We start from the raw sequence: 18,772 nt of genomic DNA on the forward strand, positions 1-18,772 counted from the left end.
GAGCCAACTTGCAGGTTAGTTACCTCAAACAAAAAAAAAACTTTATAAAAAAAAAAATTTCATTTTTCCTTTTGATTTATTGTGGAAAATAAGCTCTGTGACCAACAAAAGTTTATGAGTCTTATACATTTTGTGATCATCTTAACTTCCTTTATTTTTGTAATATATTTTTAAATCCTTATTTAAATAGTTAAGAATAGATTAAGAATAATAAGAATAGTTTAGAATAGTTCGCAAGAGTGTGAATATAAAAACAGCAAGTTCATAAAAGCGGTGATGAGTTATTCTGTTCGGTGTTCAGTGTTTAATGTCTCAGACAGCCTTGGTAGTCCTATTTAGATGCTTTAAATTACGAGTGAGGTATTACTAATGTATTTTATGCCGTAGAAAAAAACATGAAAATCCCTTGAGCTTGTGTTCACCATTACTGTGGATATCATAGAAACATATTGCATTAATTCTGACATCTCTTCAGTTTCTGGTTCAGTCTCTTGTAGACCTCTCTCTTCTCCTTCATAACCTGTTTTATGAGAGAGAGAGAGAGAGAGAGAGAGAGAGAGAAATAAACCATTCTTACTGCTAAAACAGAGAGCCTGTCTCAACGTGACACTTAGGAACGCTGTAAATATTTAACATTGTATTGTTAAATGATCCTTATGTGCCAAGAGCCTAACATCTGCCTACTTCTCGCTCTCTCTCTCTATCTACTTTATTCTTTCTCATCTCATTGGAAGACTAATTACAGGCATGAGAAACACAAAATATATCCTGAATGGATACCATCTTAATTTACTGAATAGTGCACTGTATATTCTGCCTGCTAAATTGTTAAATAGCATGTGAAAGATAATGCAATTTAAAATCATAAATGGAAGGCAGGTCCAGTGCATTAATTACATTGTGGGAAATGTGTTGTTTTGATGGCTGCAGAGTTGTTGTTTTCAGAGAGATGAAAGTAGAGGCTCAGAGGATTTGAGAAAGCTGACAGTCAAGTAGTTATTATATTAGCATGCTGACAGAATGCTAAAATCCTTTTCAAGTTGTTGCATCTTTAAATTTATTCACAGTTTAAAAAAAAGTGTAAAACTTGAAGCCTGTATAATGCATTAAGTATTCATAATGTACACGGTAATGCATTATATCTTTTCAAAATTGCAACCGAAATTAAAATGCATTTTAATATTGTTACATCTGAAATTGGTTCATGTGTTTTAATGCATTACATGATATTATGAATAATTTTAACTTATTCATGATATCATGCAATGCATTAAAAAGTGTATTACAAGGCATTATTAATGAATTAAGTAATGTGTTAACAACATATCTAGATAAACCTACTGCTAATCCTCTCTAACTGAAAATCAATAGTTGGTTGGCTATTGCAAACACAGTAACAGTATGAAAAAAATGCTTGGTCCAGAAACACACAGACACGTGTATCTGGACATCTAAACCTTAGCACACACCTGAACCTGATCACATGCACATCTCTTTTTCACATGCACATACTGTATGGACCTAGACCTGTTTTTATTATGGGCTGGCTGGGGCATTAGATACTAGCAGACACCTTTGGTTTGTCTATATCCACACAGGGAAATGGAATCAGTATTATGATGGCGGTTATACTGCTTGTGATGTTGCATAACGCGTTTCGGTGCACTTTGCCAGACTATTATACAAATGAGACTGAGAGAGAGAGAGAGATTGTGCATTAAACAAACCGTGTTTGCTGTGTGGCCTTTCATTTGTCCTGTTGATGAGGTTGTCAGAAACACTGAGAAACAGAAAGAGAGATGGAGGAAAACTAATTGCTTTGCACAAAGCTTTAGTTGTTTGTTTGTTTGTTTATGGGTTGTTTGTTGTGTGATAACTACATGAAGCTAAAGCAGAGCTATGTGAAGTACAGTTAGTGAGTCCAGACAATTTTTCTGTCTTTCTCTACATAAATATGACTTTTATACAGTTTACTGTATAAATTGTACAGTTTGATTTCAATGACTCATAAAAAATGGCAAACTTTACATTTATGGCATTATTTACATTTATTTTATTGTTTTTTAATCCATTCATTAATTAATTTATGCATTAATTCAAGCATTCATTCATTTATTAGCTTATTAATTTAATGTATTTATTTACTTTATTTATTTTCAATTCAATTCAATTCAAGTTTATTTGTATAGCGCTTTTTACAATACAAATCGTTACAAAGCAACTTTACAGAAAATTATGTTTCTACAATATTTAGTAGTAGCTAGTAGTTTGTGCACGTTTGACAGGATTTTAGAAAAATAAAAATAATAATAATAATAATACAAGACGTAGTCAGCTAGATGATGAACTATCAATATTATTAATTAATAGTAATTTATAGGATGCAGTCACACATGTAGCAATATTTGTTAGTTCTGTTTGTTGATTCAAGGTTAGCATCATCTGGGGTCCTCTGAGGGTCAGCATCATCTCTTCTCAGGTGTTCTGGATCCAGACTGGAGCTTGTGTAAATCCTAGTTACCACGGGATGTAAATCCCGTGGCAAAACATAGAAACAAAATAGAGACATCATTAGCATAGCTGCTGATCCAACAAAGTAAAATTAGTTTAACCCAAGCTAAAGAATAAAAATGCAGATGCAACTACACTCACAATTTAAGAGATACATTATTCGAATGCTTGGCGAAAGAGATGCGTTTTTAATCTAGATTTAAACAGAGAGAGTGTGTCTGAACCCCGAACATTATCAGGAAGGCTATTCCAGAGTTTGGGAGCCAAATGTGAAAAAGCTCTACCTCCTTTAGTGGACTTTGCTATCCTAGGAACTACCAAAAGTCCAGCGTTTTGTGACCTTAGGGTGCGTGATGGGTTGTAGCGTGGTAGAAGGCTAGTTAGGTACGCAGGAGCTAAACCATTTAGGGCCTTATAGGTAAGTAATGATAATTTGTAACTGATACGGAACTTAATAGGTAGCCAGTGCAGAGACTGTAAAATAGGGGTAATATGATCATATTTTCTTGACCTGGTAAGGACTCTAGCTGCTGCATTTTGGACGACCTGTAGCTTGTTTATTGACGAAGCAGGACAACCACCTAGAAGTCCATTACAATAGTCCAGTCTAGAGGTCATGAAAGCATGAACTAGCTTTTCTGCATCAGAAACAGATAACATGTTTCGTAGCTTGGCAATGTTTCTAAGATGGAAGAATGCGGTTTTTGTAACATTGGAAATATGATTTTCAAAAGACAAATTGCTGTCCAATATAACACCCAGATTTCTGACTGTAGAGGAAGTAACAGTACATCCGTCTAGTTGCAGATTGTAATCTACAAGATTCTGTGTGGTGTTTTTTGGTCCAATAATTAATATCTCTGTCTTATCCGAATTTAATTGGAGAAAATTATTTGTCATCCAATCTTTTACATTTTTAACACACTCTGTTAGCTTAGATAATTGGGAAGTTTCATCTGGTCTCGTTGAAATATATAGCTGAGTATCATCAGCATAACAGTGGAAGCTAATTCCGTATTTTCTAATAATATTACCAAGGGGCAACATGTATATTGAAAATAGAAGGGGACCTAGGACGGATCCTTGTGGCACTCCATATTTTACTGATGATAAATGAGATGACACCCCATTTAAGTAAACAAAATGGTAGCGATCGGACAGGTAGGATCTAAACCATCTTAGAGCCTGCCCTTGAATACCTGTATAGTTTTGTAATCGATCTATGAGTATGTCATGATCTATGGTGTCGAACGCAGCACTAAGATCAAGTAAGACTAGAAATGAGATGCAGCCTTGATCTGACGCAAGAAGCAGGTCATTTGTAATTTTAACAAGTGCAGTTTCTGTGCTATGGTAGGGCCTGAAACCTGACTGAAATTCTTCATACAGATCATTTTTATGCAGGAAGGTGCTCAATTGAGCAGACACAACTTTTTCTAAAATTTTAGACATAAATGGAAGATTTGAAATAGGCCTATAATTTGCCAGTACACTAGGATCTAGTTTTGGTTTCTTAATAAGAGGCTTGATAACCGCCAGCTTGAATGGTTTTGGGACGTGACCTAAAGATAACGACGAGTTAATGATATTGAGAAGCGGTTCTTCGGCTACAGGTAACAGCTCTTTTAGTAATTTAGTGGGTACAGGATCTAATAAACATGTTGTTGGTTTAGATACAGTGATAAGTTTATTTAGCTCTTCCTGTCCTATATTTGTAAAGCACTGCAGTTTATCTTTGGGTGCGATGGATGAAACTGAAGTGTTAGACGCTGTAGAATCTACATTCGCTATTGTATTTCTAATGTTATCTATTTTATCAGTGAAGAAATTCATAAAGTCATTACTATTTAACGTTGGTGGAATATTTGAATCAGGTGGCGTCTGGTAATTTGTTAATTTAGCCACTGTGCTAAATAAAAACCTTGGATTGTTTTGGTTATTTTCAATGAGTTTGTGGATATGCTCTGCCCTAGCAGTTTTTAGAGCCTGTCTATACCTGGACATACTGTTTTTCCATGCAGTTTTAAAAACTTCCAAGTTAGTTTTTCTCCATTTGCGTTCAAGACTACGAGTTACTTTCTTGAGAGAGTGAGTATTACTGTTATACCATGGCACAGTACGTTTTTCTCTAACCTTTTTCAATTTGATGGGGGCAACAGCTTCTAATGTATTAGAGAAAATAGTGCCCATGTTGTCAGTAATTTCGTCTAATTCATGTGTATTTTTGGGTACAAATAGCAGTTGAGATAGATCAGGCAGGTTATTTGCGAATCTGTCTTTGGTGGCTGGAACAATAGTTCTGCCCAGACGGTAACGCTGAGACATATAGTTAATATCAGTTATACGCAGCATGCACGATACAAGGAAATGGTCTGTAATATCATCACATTGGGGTACAATATCTATAGCAGTAAGATCGATTCCATGCGATATAATTAGATCTAGTGTATGATTAAAACGATGAGTGGGCCCGGTGACATTTTGCTTGACTCCAAAGGAGTTTATTAGGTCAGTAAACGCAAGTCCTAATGTATCATTTGCATTATCAACGTGAATATTAAAATCTCCCATGATTAGCGCCTTATCAACTGTAACTAGAAGGTCTGAGAGGAAATCTGCAAATTCTTTTAGGAATTCTGTATACGGCCCTGGTGGTCTATACACAGTAGCCAGAGCAAGAGATACATTAGACTTCTTTTGCATGTCTGACAGTGTAACATTTAGCAGAAGTACTTCAAAAGAGTTAAACCTGTATCCTGTTTTCTGGGTAACATTGAGAATATCACTATATATTGTTGCAACACCTCCTCCACGACCAGTCTGACGGGGCTCATGCTTATAACAGTAGTTTGGTGGAGTAGACTCATTTAGACCAAAATAATCATTTGGTTTTAGCCAGGTTTCAGTCAAGCAGAGTACATCAAAACTATTTTCTGTGATCATTTCATTTACAATAACTGCTTTGGGTGTGAGTGATCTAATATTTATGAGCCCAAACTTTAAAAATTGTTTTTGTTCATTTACTTTACATTTTTCTGGTTTAATTACGATGAGATTTTTTCTAGATCCTACATTATATTTTGACCTCACTATTCGGGGAACAGACACAGTCTTAATAGTTTTTACAGCACAAGTACTTTTATCATTGAAGCGGGTGGAACAAAACTCATCATAATAGTTATTAGGGAATTGTCTTACTAGTCACATGGAGCGAAGTGTCCTGGAGATGTTGTCAGAGAGCAGCTCCGCTCCGATTCTGCTGGGGTGTAATCCATCAGCGCGAAACAGCCTAGGACGCTCCCAAAAAAGATTCCAGTTATTAACAAATAGCAGTTTCTGTTCTTTACACCATGACAACAGCCATTCATTTAAAGCAAAAAGTCTACTGAACCTTTCGTGTCCTCGTCGATACGTGGGCAGTGGTCCTGACACGACGATCGTCGCCGCGGGCGTCGTGCTGCGAACCGTCTCGATCAGGCTGCTGAAGTCCCTCTTCAGCGTCTCCGTCTGCCGCAGCGTGGTGTCGTTAACCCCGGCGTGAAGCACGACCGCTCTGGGGCTCTCGTCGACCTTCAGGATCGCGGGTATCTGCGCAGAAACATCGAGAACACGAGCACCAGGCAAACAATGAGTGTGCACTTTACCTTCGGCTAACGTAGCACTTACGTGTCGGACGATGGAGTCTCCGATGATCACAGCGTCACGTCCTGTCTCGCGGAGGGGAGCGAAGCGGTTCCGGATGGAGATGTCGAAGGCAGGGGGGGGAGAAGTCGTCGCCCGGGACCCGGCTCGCGTCCTCCGCTGTGGATGCACCCAGGGTCCGTGGTGTCCCGGCGTCGCAGTGAAGGACATCTGGGAAGATCGCGTCCTGGGTGTACCGGGCCTGTGCAGAGAAACACACGGAGTAGACGTGGTGGGACTGTTAGCAGATCGCTGTATACTTACCCCGGACTTGTGAGCGTCAGCCCGGGATGATTCCAGCGCTGTTCTCCGCTCTCTCAGCTGGGCCTGCCTCAACTCCAGGTCGCGAATCTGCTTTCCCACGGCCTCGAGCTCGAGCTGCACAGAGTGGAGACATTCATCCGCCATTAAAGCAAGTAACAGTGAGTACAGCAGTGGTAATGTGTGTGAATAGAGTATTAGCAATGTTAGCGCAACCACGCCGCTGATGCTAACGGGCTAAAAGCTAATAGCGGACCCGGGAGATCAAAATAAAACTAGTGATAGCAAGGCGCTCTGATTGTTTTTGTTGTAGAATACAATAGAGGATATATTCACACGTTATATAAACGGAAACGATGATGTATAAAATTGATTTTTGGGTTAAAAATAGTCAATGAAAAGAATATAGTGACGGAGCTCAAACGCAGTACAGCCGCCAACAACAAACAGGAAGTGACGTCAATGAAGTCAAATGTCTACAAAATCAAAATCAATATTTTTTATGTATGTATTCATTCATTTAAACATACCATAATTTGTATTATTTATTTAGTAATTAATTCATGTATTATCTTATTAATTTATTAATTGGTTTATTCACTTAATGATTAATGTATCCTTTGTAGTCTTTTATGAGCTTATTCGTTTATTTCTTAATTTGTTATTCAGTCATACTTACCATATGTAATTAATTATTTACTAATGAATTAATTCACTTTTTATTTATTTAATTGTTTATTTAAAATTGATGTTTTCTTTTTATGCTATACACTGCATAAATTTAGTTTCATTTTGTTTGGTTTGCAAATAAAAATGTCTAAACAAACAAAGTATGAATGAATACTTTTTTATATACTTTTTTAATAAATATATCTTGATTTTATTTTTCGTAGTATTTTAGCAAACAGTTTTTGGATTCTTGATTTAAGAATAAAATAAATTAAATAAGCTTTTTTTTTTTTAAAGGATAAATAAAGGTTTATTTTTTATCTAAAATTTAAAGCAGTAAATTCAGCAAGGATGTTTACACATTTGCTGGAATATATATATATATATATTTTTTTTTTTTTTTTTTTTTACAGTGCATGTGTCAGATATGTTCTTATTAGCTGTTGATTGATAAAGCATTTTGCTAACAAATACATGACACTGGAAAATGTAGTTGGGACAGTCAGAGTCACATTACTGCTCTTTAATTTTAGCCCAGATGCTGTCATTACTGTACGTCTCACTCCCCACACACTAACACTGTCACAATCTGTTGCAGATTCCTCCACGGTCGTCTGCACCGAATGCTTTGTGCTGGTCAAAGTTTGTATGTTTCTATGGTGACGGGTGGCTCACACACAGATGCAGGGCTCAGGATTCAAAACAGGTGTGGAATAGGACAGGTTTTCCTCATTCCCTCATTAGAGCAATCCAAGAGCCCTATACAACACCGTCCTGCTGAATGAAACCCAATACTTCTCTTTAATCTCATTTTATGCTGATTATTCCAAAAATACTGGCCGTTTTGCTTGAGCACGTCACACTTTAGCAAGAAATATGATGCATTTTGTAGCATTTCTGCTTCCGACAAACATTTTCAAGGTGATGGAGTCTTGTTTTATCCCTTAATCAGCAAAAACTGACACAGAGACATGATTCCTGATGTTAGATCACAACTAACTGTTCAGTTGTCAGTCGATTTCCACGTGTACTGTATAAATGATTCTGAAGACTTATTATTTTATGCCTAATCCTGATTTCCACTTTTTTCAATCTTTTGCAGATTCTAAGTTAAATACATATTTTCTTCAATACTTTTTTTTTTGTCATTAAAACCAAAATCTTTGAGATTTGACTACTTTTGATAGTTTGATTAGGGCATTACAGTTGAAACATTTCCAAATAACAAAAATTAATAATTATGTGACTTTTAATCTCACATATCCAACTTTTTTCCTTCGCAGTTTGTATCATTCCGATTTTTTTTTCTCCTAATTTTGAGAAAAAAAAGAATTGTGAGTTATAAACTCAAAATAGAGATGTAAACTAGCAATTCTGAGAAGAAAAGAAAAGTCAGAATAGAGAGATGTTAACTTGCAATTACCTTTTTATTTTTTATTCTTTGGAAGAAACTAAAGAGATTTAAACTTAGAAGTGTGAGATGTGAACACGGAATTGCACAAAAAGTTAGAATTCAGAATTTATATCTCAGTGTTCTCAAAATTCTTAGATTTTATCGTTGAATTTAAATGATATATCTCGTATTCATGTACTTAAAGTCACTGTTTGCTTTTTTTTTTATTCAGTGGTAGAAACGGGCTTAAAAATATATTTTTATTTAGTTTTATTCGATTTTATTGATATTTTTTAACTCAGTGTCATCAATTGTGTAATATTAGGCTTGAAGTTGTGAAACAGCATTTAAAAATATTTAAATGTCCATTAGCATGAGACTGAATGAGGAAATGTGAGGGACAAGAAAGAGGAGAAAAAACAAAGAGAGAGAGAGTTAGCCTGAAGGCAGGACGAGAGGAACCTGCTCGGTGACATCATTGCTAACCCTGAGGCTCTTCTGATTGGCTGAGAGATGTTGAGAGGTGATGTGTCACCAGTGTTTGAGAAAGAGAGAGAGAGAGAGATGTTGTTCTTCCCCTGTCAGTGGAGTCAGTCTGCAGTATGTTGCTCTTTTAAAACCGAATGAGTGAAGTTGAGATGTATTTCTTGCAGCTCTGGATGCTTGACTGCAGGTTTCTTTAGTTCAGTCTGAGACTTTTGCATTCAGAAGAACAGGCACGTTGATACTCCATCAGCACAGGTACAGTGATCCCATTCATCCTTGTATTTAATCCGGTTGTCATGTACTGTTCTGTGTTTATACAATCTTACTGCTGTTTAGTGAACAATGGGTGTTTGTTTGGGATAAAGTGCACTAGATTTTTTATTTTTTAATCATTATATAAATGAGCACTTGGCAAGTCAGTGACTTAAATGTAAAATATGTAAACCCATTTTTCTAATTCCGTTCTAATTACTGTGCATGCAGTTTTATGACCTTATTAATTGTGAGATTGCATGGAATATTTGTGCAGTTGCCAATTCATTAGTAGTCACACCTCATGACTTTTTAATTGAATTGCAAATGATAAAAGGTCATTTAAAAAGAACTAATGACCAGTTACGACAGCTTCTAAAATATACATTTGGTTGAATATTTCTAGATGAGATCATAGTGTCTGAGATTGGTTACTTACAGATTGTTTTGCATAGAATTGCATATGACCTCCTTGTTTCCATATGCAAATGAAAAGCTTGTCTGTGTTGAGTTTTCACCTCAGTTTGAGATTCACCTATCTATCCATCTATATATTAAATGCTGCTTTTTATTGCTGTGTTTTCAACACAGTTGTAAATATTATTGGTTGTATTTGGTTTACGTATTTATTTATTTGTATAGCACTGTATACAATACTGATTGTTTCAAAGCAGCGTCACATTAATAAATAAGAAAATAACAGTGTTAAAGTTGTAAAATTAAATCATTTATGAAGCAAATTCTATTTCAGCCATAAAGTTGCTCTGATAATAGCGTCATTTAGCTCAGTTTAGTTCAATAACACTGTCAAAGTTCATAAATTCAAGTTTAATGGTGTCAGTAATTGGTCACTTTTTCAGAAATACGCCCTTATTTTGTTTTTAAGAAGTACTGTTCATTAAATATGTAATATTATATATGTAAAAAGTCATAAACAAGAAAAAAGCACAGACAAAACTATAATAATATCTTCTGATCTTGTATAAAAAAAAGAAAAAAGTAATACTTATCTACCTTTATGTATATGTTTTCAGATTGCTAGCTTGATTGTTGTTTAAACTACTGTACATTATGAGTAGCTGGGGAAGCTAGATATTGCCTACTATCTTGTCTAATGAATTTATTTCACCTATTTAACATACGACGTGTTTTGGAGAAGTGTGTCCGCTCAAGTTATCGATGTGTAGGTTTGTTTGAGTCGAGAGAATGGATGTATTTTGCACCTGAATCTCCATCTAAAACTCATTAGATTCACTGTCTGCAAACTAGAGACTGCTAAACAACACGATACTCACAAAACATATCATATTTATTGTGTTCATGATTGTGTTGTTTTAAGCCTTTTTGGTGTCACACGAGCTGGAGTCACTGTAAAGACAGAAAGACAGAGCCAATGCAGGATAAAGGAAGAGCTCATCTCTTCATCCAGAAAGCAGTGAAGTCAGGTTACTGTGTTTGTTTTTAGGAGGCGTCACTAAAGGTCAGCGTGTTTGGTTGACACTTAATTTATTAGCGAGCTTTGTTGAAGTTCTTGTGTGGTGTTAAAGTACAAAGAACACTTGATCTCCAAAGTGAATATTCCATTGAAAGCAGCGTTTCTGCTGGTGTTTTTTTTTATCATTTTTCATCTGTATCCCTCTGACAGAGTATTTAGTCTCTTCCTGTTCTCCTGTGATATCAGGTTCCTGTTTTTTTTTCTTTCATTCGGGGCCTGTGTTCAGTGACCGAGGGCAGGCATGCAGAGGAGATGAACCCGAAACGCTGTCCTCCAGCAGCCCAGAAGATGCAAACAAGAGATTTTCTGATGAAAATGGGTCTAAAAACCTGTATGAACCTTTTCATGCATAAGATAAATGAATTTACACTTCAATTTGGGATTACAGAAATGATTACAGAATCACTCTGTGGAGATCAAAATGAGAAAACAATCTATATAATAGTTATAGCTATAATAATATTATTAATAATTATTAGTGCTGTCAAATGATTAAATGCATCCAAATACAACCACATGTATGTATATATTTAAGAAAAAATTTTATATATGAAATATATTAATCTATAATATATAATAATATAAATGTGTATACAAATATTATTAGTATAGTAGTACAGTAAATTTAGTATAGTAAATATTTTGTTTTTATATATACATAATAAATATACACAGTACACAATCATATATTATGTAAACAAAAACTTTTATTTTGGATGCGATTAATTGCGATAAATCATCTGACAGCACTAATAATTATATTAAAAACAGCTTATCGTTTTATTTATTATTGTTGTTTGTTGTTGGTAATGACTCCAGATTATATTACATTTCCAGAAACTGAATTACTAAGGGACTCTACACTACAGTAATTTTGTGATTATTATATTTAAATAATAATAATACATTTTATTCTATTTCAAAAAAGTAAATAACTAAGTGACTCTGCAGTAATTCTGGGATGGTTTATATAACTGATCAGTCTAAATTGTGCCTTCATAAATGCTTTCATGTGTAACTTCAGATGTGTTTTGCACATCCATCGCAGATTTTCAACACTTTTTACACAATTATTAGTGAATGCGACCCAATGTGAGTGTGTTCATGCTGTTTACTAGTCGCCACCAATACAAGTTTGTGTTTTTAGCACATTTTTATGCATTTGCTAGTAGGGGTGCACCGAAATTTCGGCCACCGAGAATTTTCGGCCGAAATGGCATTATCGGTTTCGGGCCGAAATAAAAAAAACAGCCGAAAACGTAAACCGAAAATGAATGTCACCCGCCCCTCCCATCCGTGCGCAAGCGCTTAGGTTTCACTCACGGTCGAGCTGTTATCACGCGTCTGCCTATCAAAGATTAAGCATGTCAAAGGGCTGTCACAATCAAAAAAAGCTTGTCACAAAAGCTGCACAATCGATCGGACCAACCAACACAAGTTACGAAAACAGGGAATCGATTTTAACGGCCTTCTCTCGGAGCGCGTCCAGCTCGTCACTATATGCTCGCAGCGAACGCGCGTCACACAGCAACGGCAGGTTCTGACACACACACACACACACACACACACACACACAGAGCCTATTAGTGCATAATATCAATGTAGCCTTCAGTAATGTTTTTCATTGATGTTATGGCAGTCCACATTGCTGACTTGTGCGCGTCTCAAGCGCCCTCTTTACGTTTGCCCTAATGCCTGTTTAGTTGTGGATTTGCCTATATTTGGCGTTGAAAAACGGATCAACGCCAAATATAGGCAATTTACTAACGATTCAATGAACACTTTGCCTATGTCTCAAAAATCGAACAGGATTTTTTTTTCACAAAAGTGACAGCCCTTTACGAGAGGACACCAAAGTTGCAATATGTAGCATTTGTTCTGCAAAAATCTCCAAAATTGTGGATTTTTTTTTGCACAATTTTTAATAAACTATTTTATTTGATGGAACATAAAACTTGAAGAATAATTATTATTTATATTTATTGTTAAAAATATTTTATGTTTTATGTAACTGTTAATAAAAGTTTGATTATTATATTGTGATTTTTCAATTCAGATCCATTAAATCCAAGCAATATATATATATATATATATATATATATACGTTTTTAAAAGAAGCCATTTTCGGCTTCAGTTTCGGTTTTCGGCCAAGTGCATCCTAAATTTTCGGTTTCGGCGCAGAATTTTCATTTCGGTGCATCACTATTTGCTAGGTTATTTCTTTCTTAATATTTTGCATAATAATGTAGATCATATCAGTTGTTTTTATCAAATAAAAATATGTAGACTTTTTACCTTTTGTATTATTTACCTTTGTTTTCTACAATAACAAATAAAATCTGATCTGCACTAATGTCAGATTCCTAGTTGCACATGTAAATACCAGCCCTATTAAGGTCAACAGAAGGCTTATTAAACGCCTAAAACTCCTTTCTGTCATTCGTTCTTCTCGACGTGATGAAATGCTGTCAAAATGAATTCTTTCTCTTTGTTCCTTTTCGCTCTCTCCGGCATTCGTTCTCTTGGCTGTTAATAGCATTCCTGCAGCGGGTCAAGCTGGTTTAGCTTTAAACACTTTCACAAAATCTCTAAATGCAGGTGAAGGGTGTGTCCAAGGAGAACGGCAGTTTTTAAGTAGAAATATGCATTTTAATTGCTAAAACATTCAGCTTTGGATAAAAGCGTTGTATTTTGTCTCCATTTACCATGTTTAAATCTGTTCTGCAAAATTCCATGGTTTCTCCCCAAGAAACAATAGATACAATTTGGGAAAAGTTGCCTCCAGGCATTCATTTATTATTGCATGGCTGATTGATGTTACGGTTGGCTGCGTTTCACTTGAGATGCATGTAAACAAGAGAAGAGGTCAGATCAGTGAGGAAAGGGTCAAGCGTGTGAGTGGCGTGACATATTCACACACACACAGGATGACGATAACAACAACAGCAAAGCAGAGTTTGAGTCGACTTTTGGAGGTGCAGTACTCCTAAAAAGCAATCTGACCCTATAATTTATAAATACATTTTGCCATTTAAAGAGGTAAGAGGTACTTGCAAAATACACTGCCACAGATCTAGGGAGATACTATGCAGTTGTGGCTAAGATGCATTGTTTTTAACACAATGCTATGCAGTGTGTTCTGGAGGTTGACAAAAAAGGTACAAAAGCTGTCACTAATGTGATATTGACCTATACCTTATTAACCCCTGCATTTTAGTACCTTAAAAGTGCATTTTAGTAGTTAAAGTGTATATATTAGTACCTAAATGGTACTAATGGTAAATGGTACCAAATTTTTGAATGCTAGTGTGTCTGTAAGCAGCGTTGGGGGTTTGTGGTTTACAGGAAGTTGCATGCTGCTCACATCTCTATGGTGACCACCGAGGTCAGGTATGCCAGGAATGCTGGGGGCATTTGAACAGAAGAGTTCAGAGATGCACACGCTGGCTTTAAAATGATGGATTATTATTGTGCTGATCCGAGATGGTTTATCAAGCCTCCCTGCTCCAACAAACGTCCATGCATTTCATAGGCCAGTTAAAGTGATTAATAGAGATATAATTAGTAGAAGGTCTCATCTGAGGCAGTCAGTGCACACCTACAGCTGTCGGGCTGATCACACCCTTCTGAAGAAAGAGTAATAAATCAAGCTTTAAAAGAGAAAGAGAGGTATGCAGCATGCTGTTCACTTTTAAAGGGATAGTACTTAAAAAATATTCTCACGCTCATGTTAATCTGCAAATTTTCAAACTGCATTTTTTTTTACACAGTATGATATCCCTTAAAGGGATAGTCCACACAGAAAAAGTGTCACTATGTACCCTGATGTTGTTCTAAACCTGTATGCATTTTTCTTTTCTTTGGAACACAAAATAATATATTTTTGTAGAATGTTTATAATCAAATAGTTTCAGTTTCTATTGACCTTCATTGTATTTTTGTTCATACTATGGAAGCCAATGGAAACCAAAATTGTTTAGTTACCAACATTCTTCTAAATATTTTCTTCTGTGCTCCACAGAATAAAGAAATGCATACTGGTTTAGAACTTTTAAGGGTGAGAAAACGGATTTTTAATATTTGGTTGCACCGTCCCTTTAACTAAAAGTTTGTTTGGAATGCCTTTGTGTTGTCTTTTATTAGTGGTGTATTAAAGCTTTCGAAACCCTTTAAAAAGAGTGTGATGACACCTTCTCTCATTATAGGAATGCTGTGTCAACATTACAGGCTTTTTTAAGTGAGACTTCAGGGCTGCTGTTTCGTTGTCTAAGGTCTTGTAATTGCAGTTTGTGTCAATGTCAATGTCACCTTTATTTATATAGCGCTTTAAACAAAATACATTGCGTCAAAGCAACTGAACAACATTCATTAGGAAAACAGTGTCAATAATGCAAAAATGATAGTTAAAGGCAGTTCATCATTGGATTCAGTGATGTCATCTCTGTTCAGTTAAATAGTGTCTGTGCATTTATTTGCAATCAAGTCAACGATATCGCTGTAGATGAAGTGACCCCAACTAAACAAGCCAGAGGCGACAGCGGCAAGGAACCGAAACTCCGTCGGTGACAGAATGGAGAAAAAAACCTTGGGAGAAACCAGGCTCAGTTTGGGGGCCAGTTCTCCTCTGACCAGACGAAACCAGTAGTTCAATTCCAGGCTGCAGCAAAGTCAGATTGTGCAGAAGAATCATCTGTTTCCTGTAGTCTTGTCCTGGTGCTCCTCTGAGACAAGGTCTTTACAGGGGATCTGTATCTGGGGCTCTAGTTGTCCTGGTCTCCGCTGTCTTTCAGGGATGTAGAGGTCCTTTCTAGGTGCTGATCCACCATCTGGTCTGGATACGTACTGGATCCGGGTGACTGCAGTGACCCTCTGATCTGGACACAGACTGCATCTGGTGGCTACGGTGACCTCGGAACAAGAGAGAAACAGACTAATTTTAGCGTAGATGCCATTCTTCTAATGATGTAGCAAGTACATAGGGTGTTATGGGAAGTGTTTCCGGTTCCGGTTTACCTAATTAATGCAGCCTAAAAATCCTTTTAACGGATTTGGATAATAAAAGCATATTAGTATGTTATGTGTATGCCAGGTTAAAGAGATGGGTCTTTAATCTAGATTTAAACTGCAAGAGTGTGTCTGCCTCCCGAACAATGTTAGGTAGGTTATTCCAGAGTTTGGGCGCCAAATAGGAAAAGGATTTGCCGCCTGCAGTTGATTTTGATATTCTAGGTATTATCAAATTGCCTGAGTTTTGAGAACGTAGCGGACGTAGAGGATTATAATGTAAAAGAAGCTCATTCAAATACTGAGGTGCTAAACCATTCAGGGCTTTATAAGTAATAAGCAATATTTTAAAATCTATGCGATGCTTGATAGGGAGCCAGTGCAGTATTGACAGGACCGGGCTAATATGGTCATACTTCCTGGTTCTAGTAAGAACTCTTGCTGCTGCATTTTGGACTAGCTGTAGTTTGTTTACTAAGCGTGCAGAACAACCACCCAATAAAGCATTACAATAATCTAACCTTGAGGTCATAAATGCATGGATTAACATTTCTGCATTTGACATTGAGAGCATAGGCCGTAATTTAGATATATTTTTGAGATGGAAAAATGCAGTTTTACAAATGCTAGAAACGTGGCTTTCTAAGGAAAGATTGCGATCAAATAGCACACCTAGGTTCCTAACTGATGACGAAGAATTGACAGAGCAACCATCAAGTCTTAGACAGTGTTCTAGGTTATTACAAGCAGAGTTTTTAGGTCCTATAATTAACACCTCTGTTTTTTATGTTTCCAGTCACTAAAGTAGTGGATTTATTAATTTATTTACTGTATATTGCTGCTGTCACACAGATCTAGTATAAACCTGAGATTTCTTTCCAAGCAGTTTACCTTCACAGACAACTGACTGTTTTTGTAACCCATATGTTTTTTTTAACATGAATGTGTATTTGACAGTTTAAGCGCATTAAGACATGAAAGAGATCTTGGCTTTATTGTATCCTGTCCTTCAGGTTAAAAATTCTCTTGTGTACAGCATCCATGTGAGCATGTGGTGAATGGACTGGACGGTGCCTCCTTTGTCAAATACGGCCACAACAACAACATTTGAACTGAGTCAAACCCAAGAGTCCATATAATACAGTCACGTGGACGTGTAAAAAGAGTCAGAGACTCGTCCTCTCTCTGACACACACAGATTCTGCAAAAATACATGATCTAAAGACAAACAGACACGTGTCATTTACACAGTAACTGATGCACTCATACCGTCTAGACTAGGGATGTGCGAAATTACAAATTTTTGCGATCGCCTCGTCAAGCCCTGTTGAATTAGGCCGCTTTAGTCATGTCCTTCAGATGCATTTTTTAGAAGGCGTTCACCTATGACTCAGATTTGTTGTTGACCTGTTTTTATCTTGATGAGATCATGGTTGTGATGTAATAACCAAGACAATCTCTGAACAAGTGCTTAAAGTTTCAGTTAAATAGTCTGAGAGAACACAACAGGACGTTTAGATTAGTTACCGACATTTGATCATGCATCATACTGGTTTTATTAAAAAAACAAAAAGCTTTTGTTTTCCAAGATACGAGTGCTTTAACTGCTTTGTGATTTCTAAAGAATCCATGTCTAATCTAAATGTTTGTTTGTGTTTGTAGAGAGTTCTGTTCTGACCCGCGTCCTCTCAGTCCTTCCAGAGACTGCAGATGCAGTGGAGTCAAACTACGCATCAAAAACAGGTGTGCTTGTGTGAACCCGCTGCTGATCTTTGTGTTTGCTTTAGTATTATTGAGATACTTTTATCGTTTTTATTAAAGGGATAATTCACCCAAAAAGAAGATATTTTGAAGATTGCTGGTAATCAAACAGTTGGTGGTTCCCATTGACTTCCATAGTATTTTTCCTACTATAGAAGTCAATGGGAACCACCAACTGTTTTATTACCAGCAATTTTCAAAATATCTTCTATTACATTCAACATAAGAAAGCAACTCGTAGAGGTTTGGAACGACATGAGGGTGAGTAAATGATGACACTTTTGGGTCAACTATACCTTTAATAATTTGAATTCATTTTTTAATTTAATACATGTAGTGCATCACGTTAAACTAAATGAAAATTAGAAATGTTAACTGGCTGAAATTAAAAAATTTATAAATACATTTTAAAGCAATACAAATGCTTTTTAGTTTTAGTTGACTATAATACTCCTGATCTGCGCACAAGGTCATTTCTCTGAGCCATTTCCAAGGAAACAGAATCTTGGCTTTTATTTTTGAAACAGGAAATGAATGTGTCTCTCACAGGAAGAGGAAGTATTGAAGTGGATTTGGGTTTATGGTTCCCAGTCGTTCACATCAGTACATCCTGTCTCAGTTTACTCTAAATCCACTAGTATTAGGTTGTTTATGGGGTTTTCAGGGGGATTTTTGGAGAACTGCAAGATTTTGCTGTTGAAATGAACTTTTCCCTTTTTCTCTCTGTGTACTGTGTACAGAAACTATAAATAATGATATGGCCCGATCCTTAATCTCACGTTTATCCGAATAAGGTTTGAATGGAAAGGTCAAAGAGTTGAATTTGGACATGATGGCAGGCTAAAAGATGCAAAAGATTAAAAAGATTAAAACAGGGACCAAGTTGGCATCAAGCAGTTTATATGTCCAATTTTTGTACAAGAATCAGTTCAGTACAAAAGTTCAAAGGTCTGTAAGATTTTTTTTAAAGGACTGAATACTTTTATACGGCAATGATGCATTAAAATGATCAGAAGTGAAAGTAAATTTATGTTAAAGAAGAGTTCTATTTCAACTAAATGCTGTTCTTTGTAACTTTCTATACACCAAAGAATTCTGAAAATAATCTTTCCACAGAAAATATTAAGCAGCACAACAGTTTTCGACATTGATAATAATAAATGAAATGTTTCTAGAGCAGCAAATCTGCATATTAGAATGTATTCTGAGGGATCATGTGACACTGAGAACTGGAGTAATGATGCTGAAAAATTTAGCTT

At 36.1% G+C, this 18,772-nt stretch overlaps 1 protein-coding gene across 5 annotated transcripts in view; it reads left to right on the forward strand.

The window, feature by feature from the left end:
• Positions 1–18,772, forward strand: part of LOC132116949 (protein Shroom2-like) — a 56,862-nt gene that overhangs the window by 15,403 nt on the left and 22,687 nt on the right. For 2 of the 5 annotated variants that reach the window (XM_059525868.1, XM_059525865.1), the window contains one exon: positions 17,415–17,495. The exons of 1 other annotated variant lie outside the window; for it this stretch is intronic. In XM_059525868.1, coding sequence (XP_059381851.1) covers positions 17,415–17,495 — 81 coding nt within the window. Of the gene's footprint in view, positions 1–9,087; positions 9,257–14,015; positions 14,418–17,414; positions 17,496–18,772 lie in introns of those variants that run through there. 2 more of the 5 variants (XM_059525866.1, XM_059525867.1) reach the window with 2 other exon arrangements.

This window comes from Carassius carassius, chromosome 36 (genome assembly GCF_963082965.1).
Source record: "Carassius carassius chromosome 36, fCarCar2.1, whole genome shotgun sequence".
Classification (NCBI taxonomy): Eukaryota; Metazoa; Chordata; class Actinopteri; order Cypriniformes; family Cyprinidae; genus Carassius; species Carassius carassius.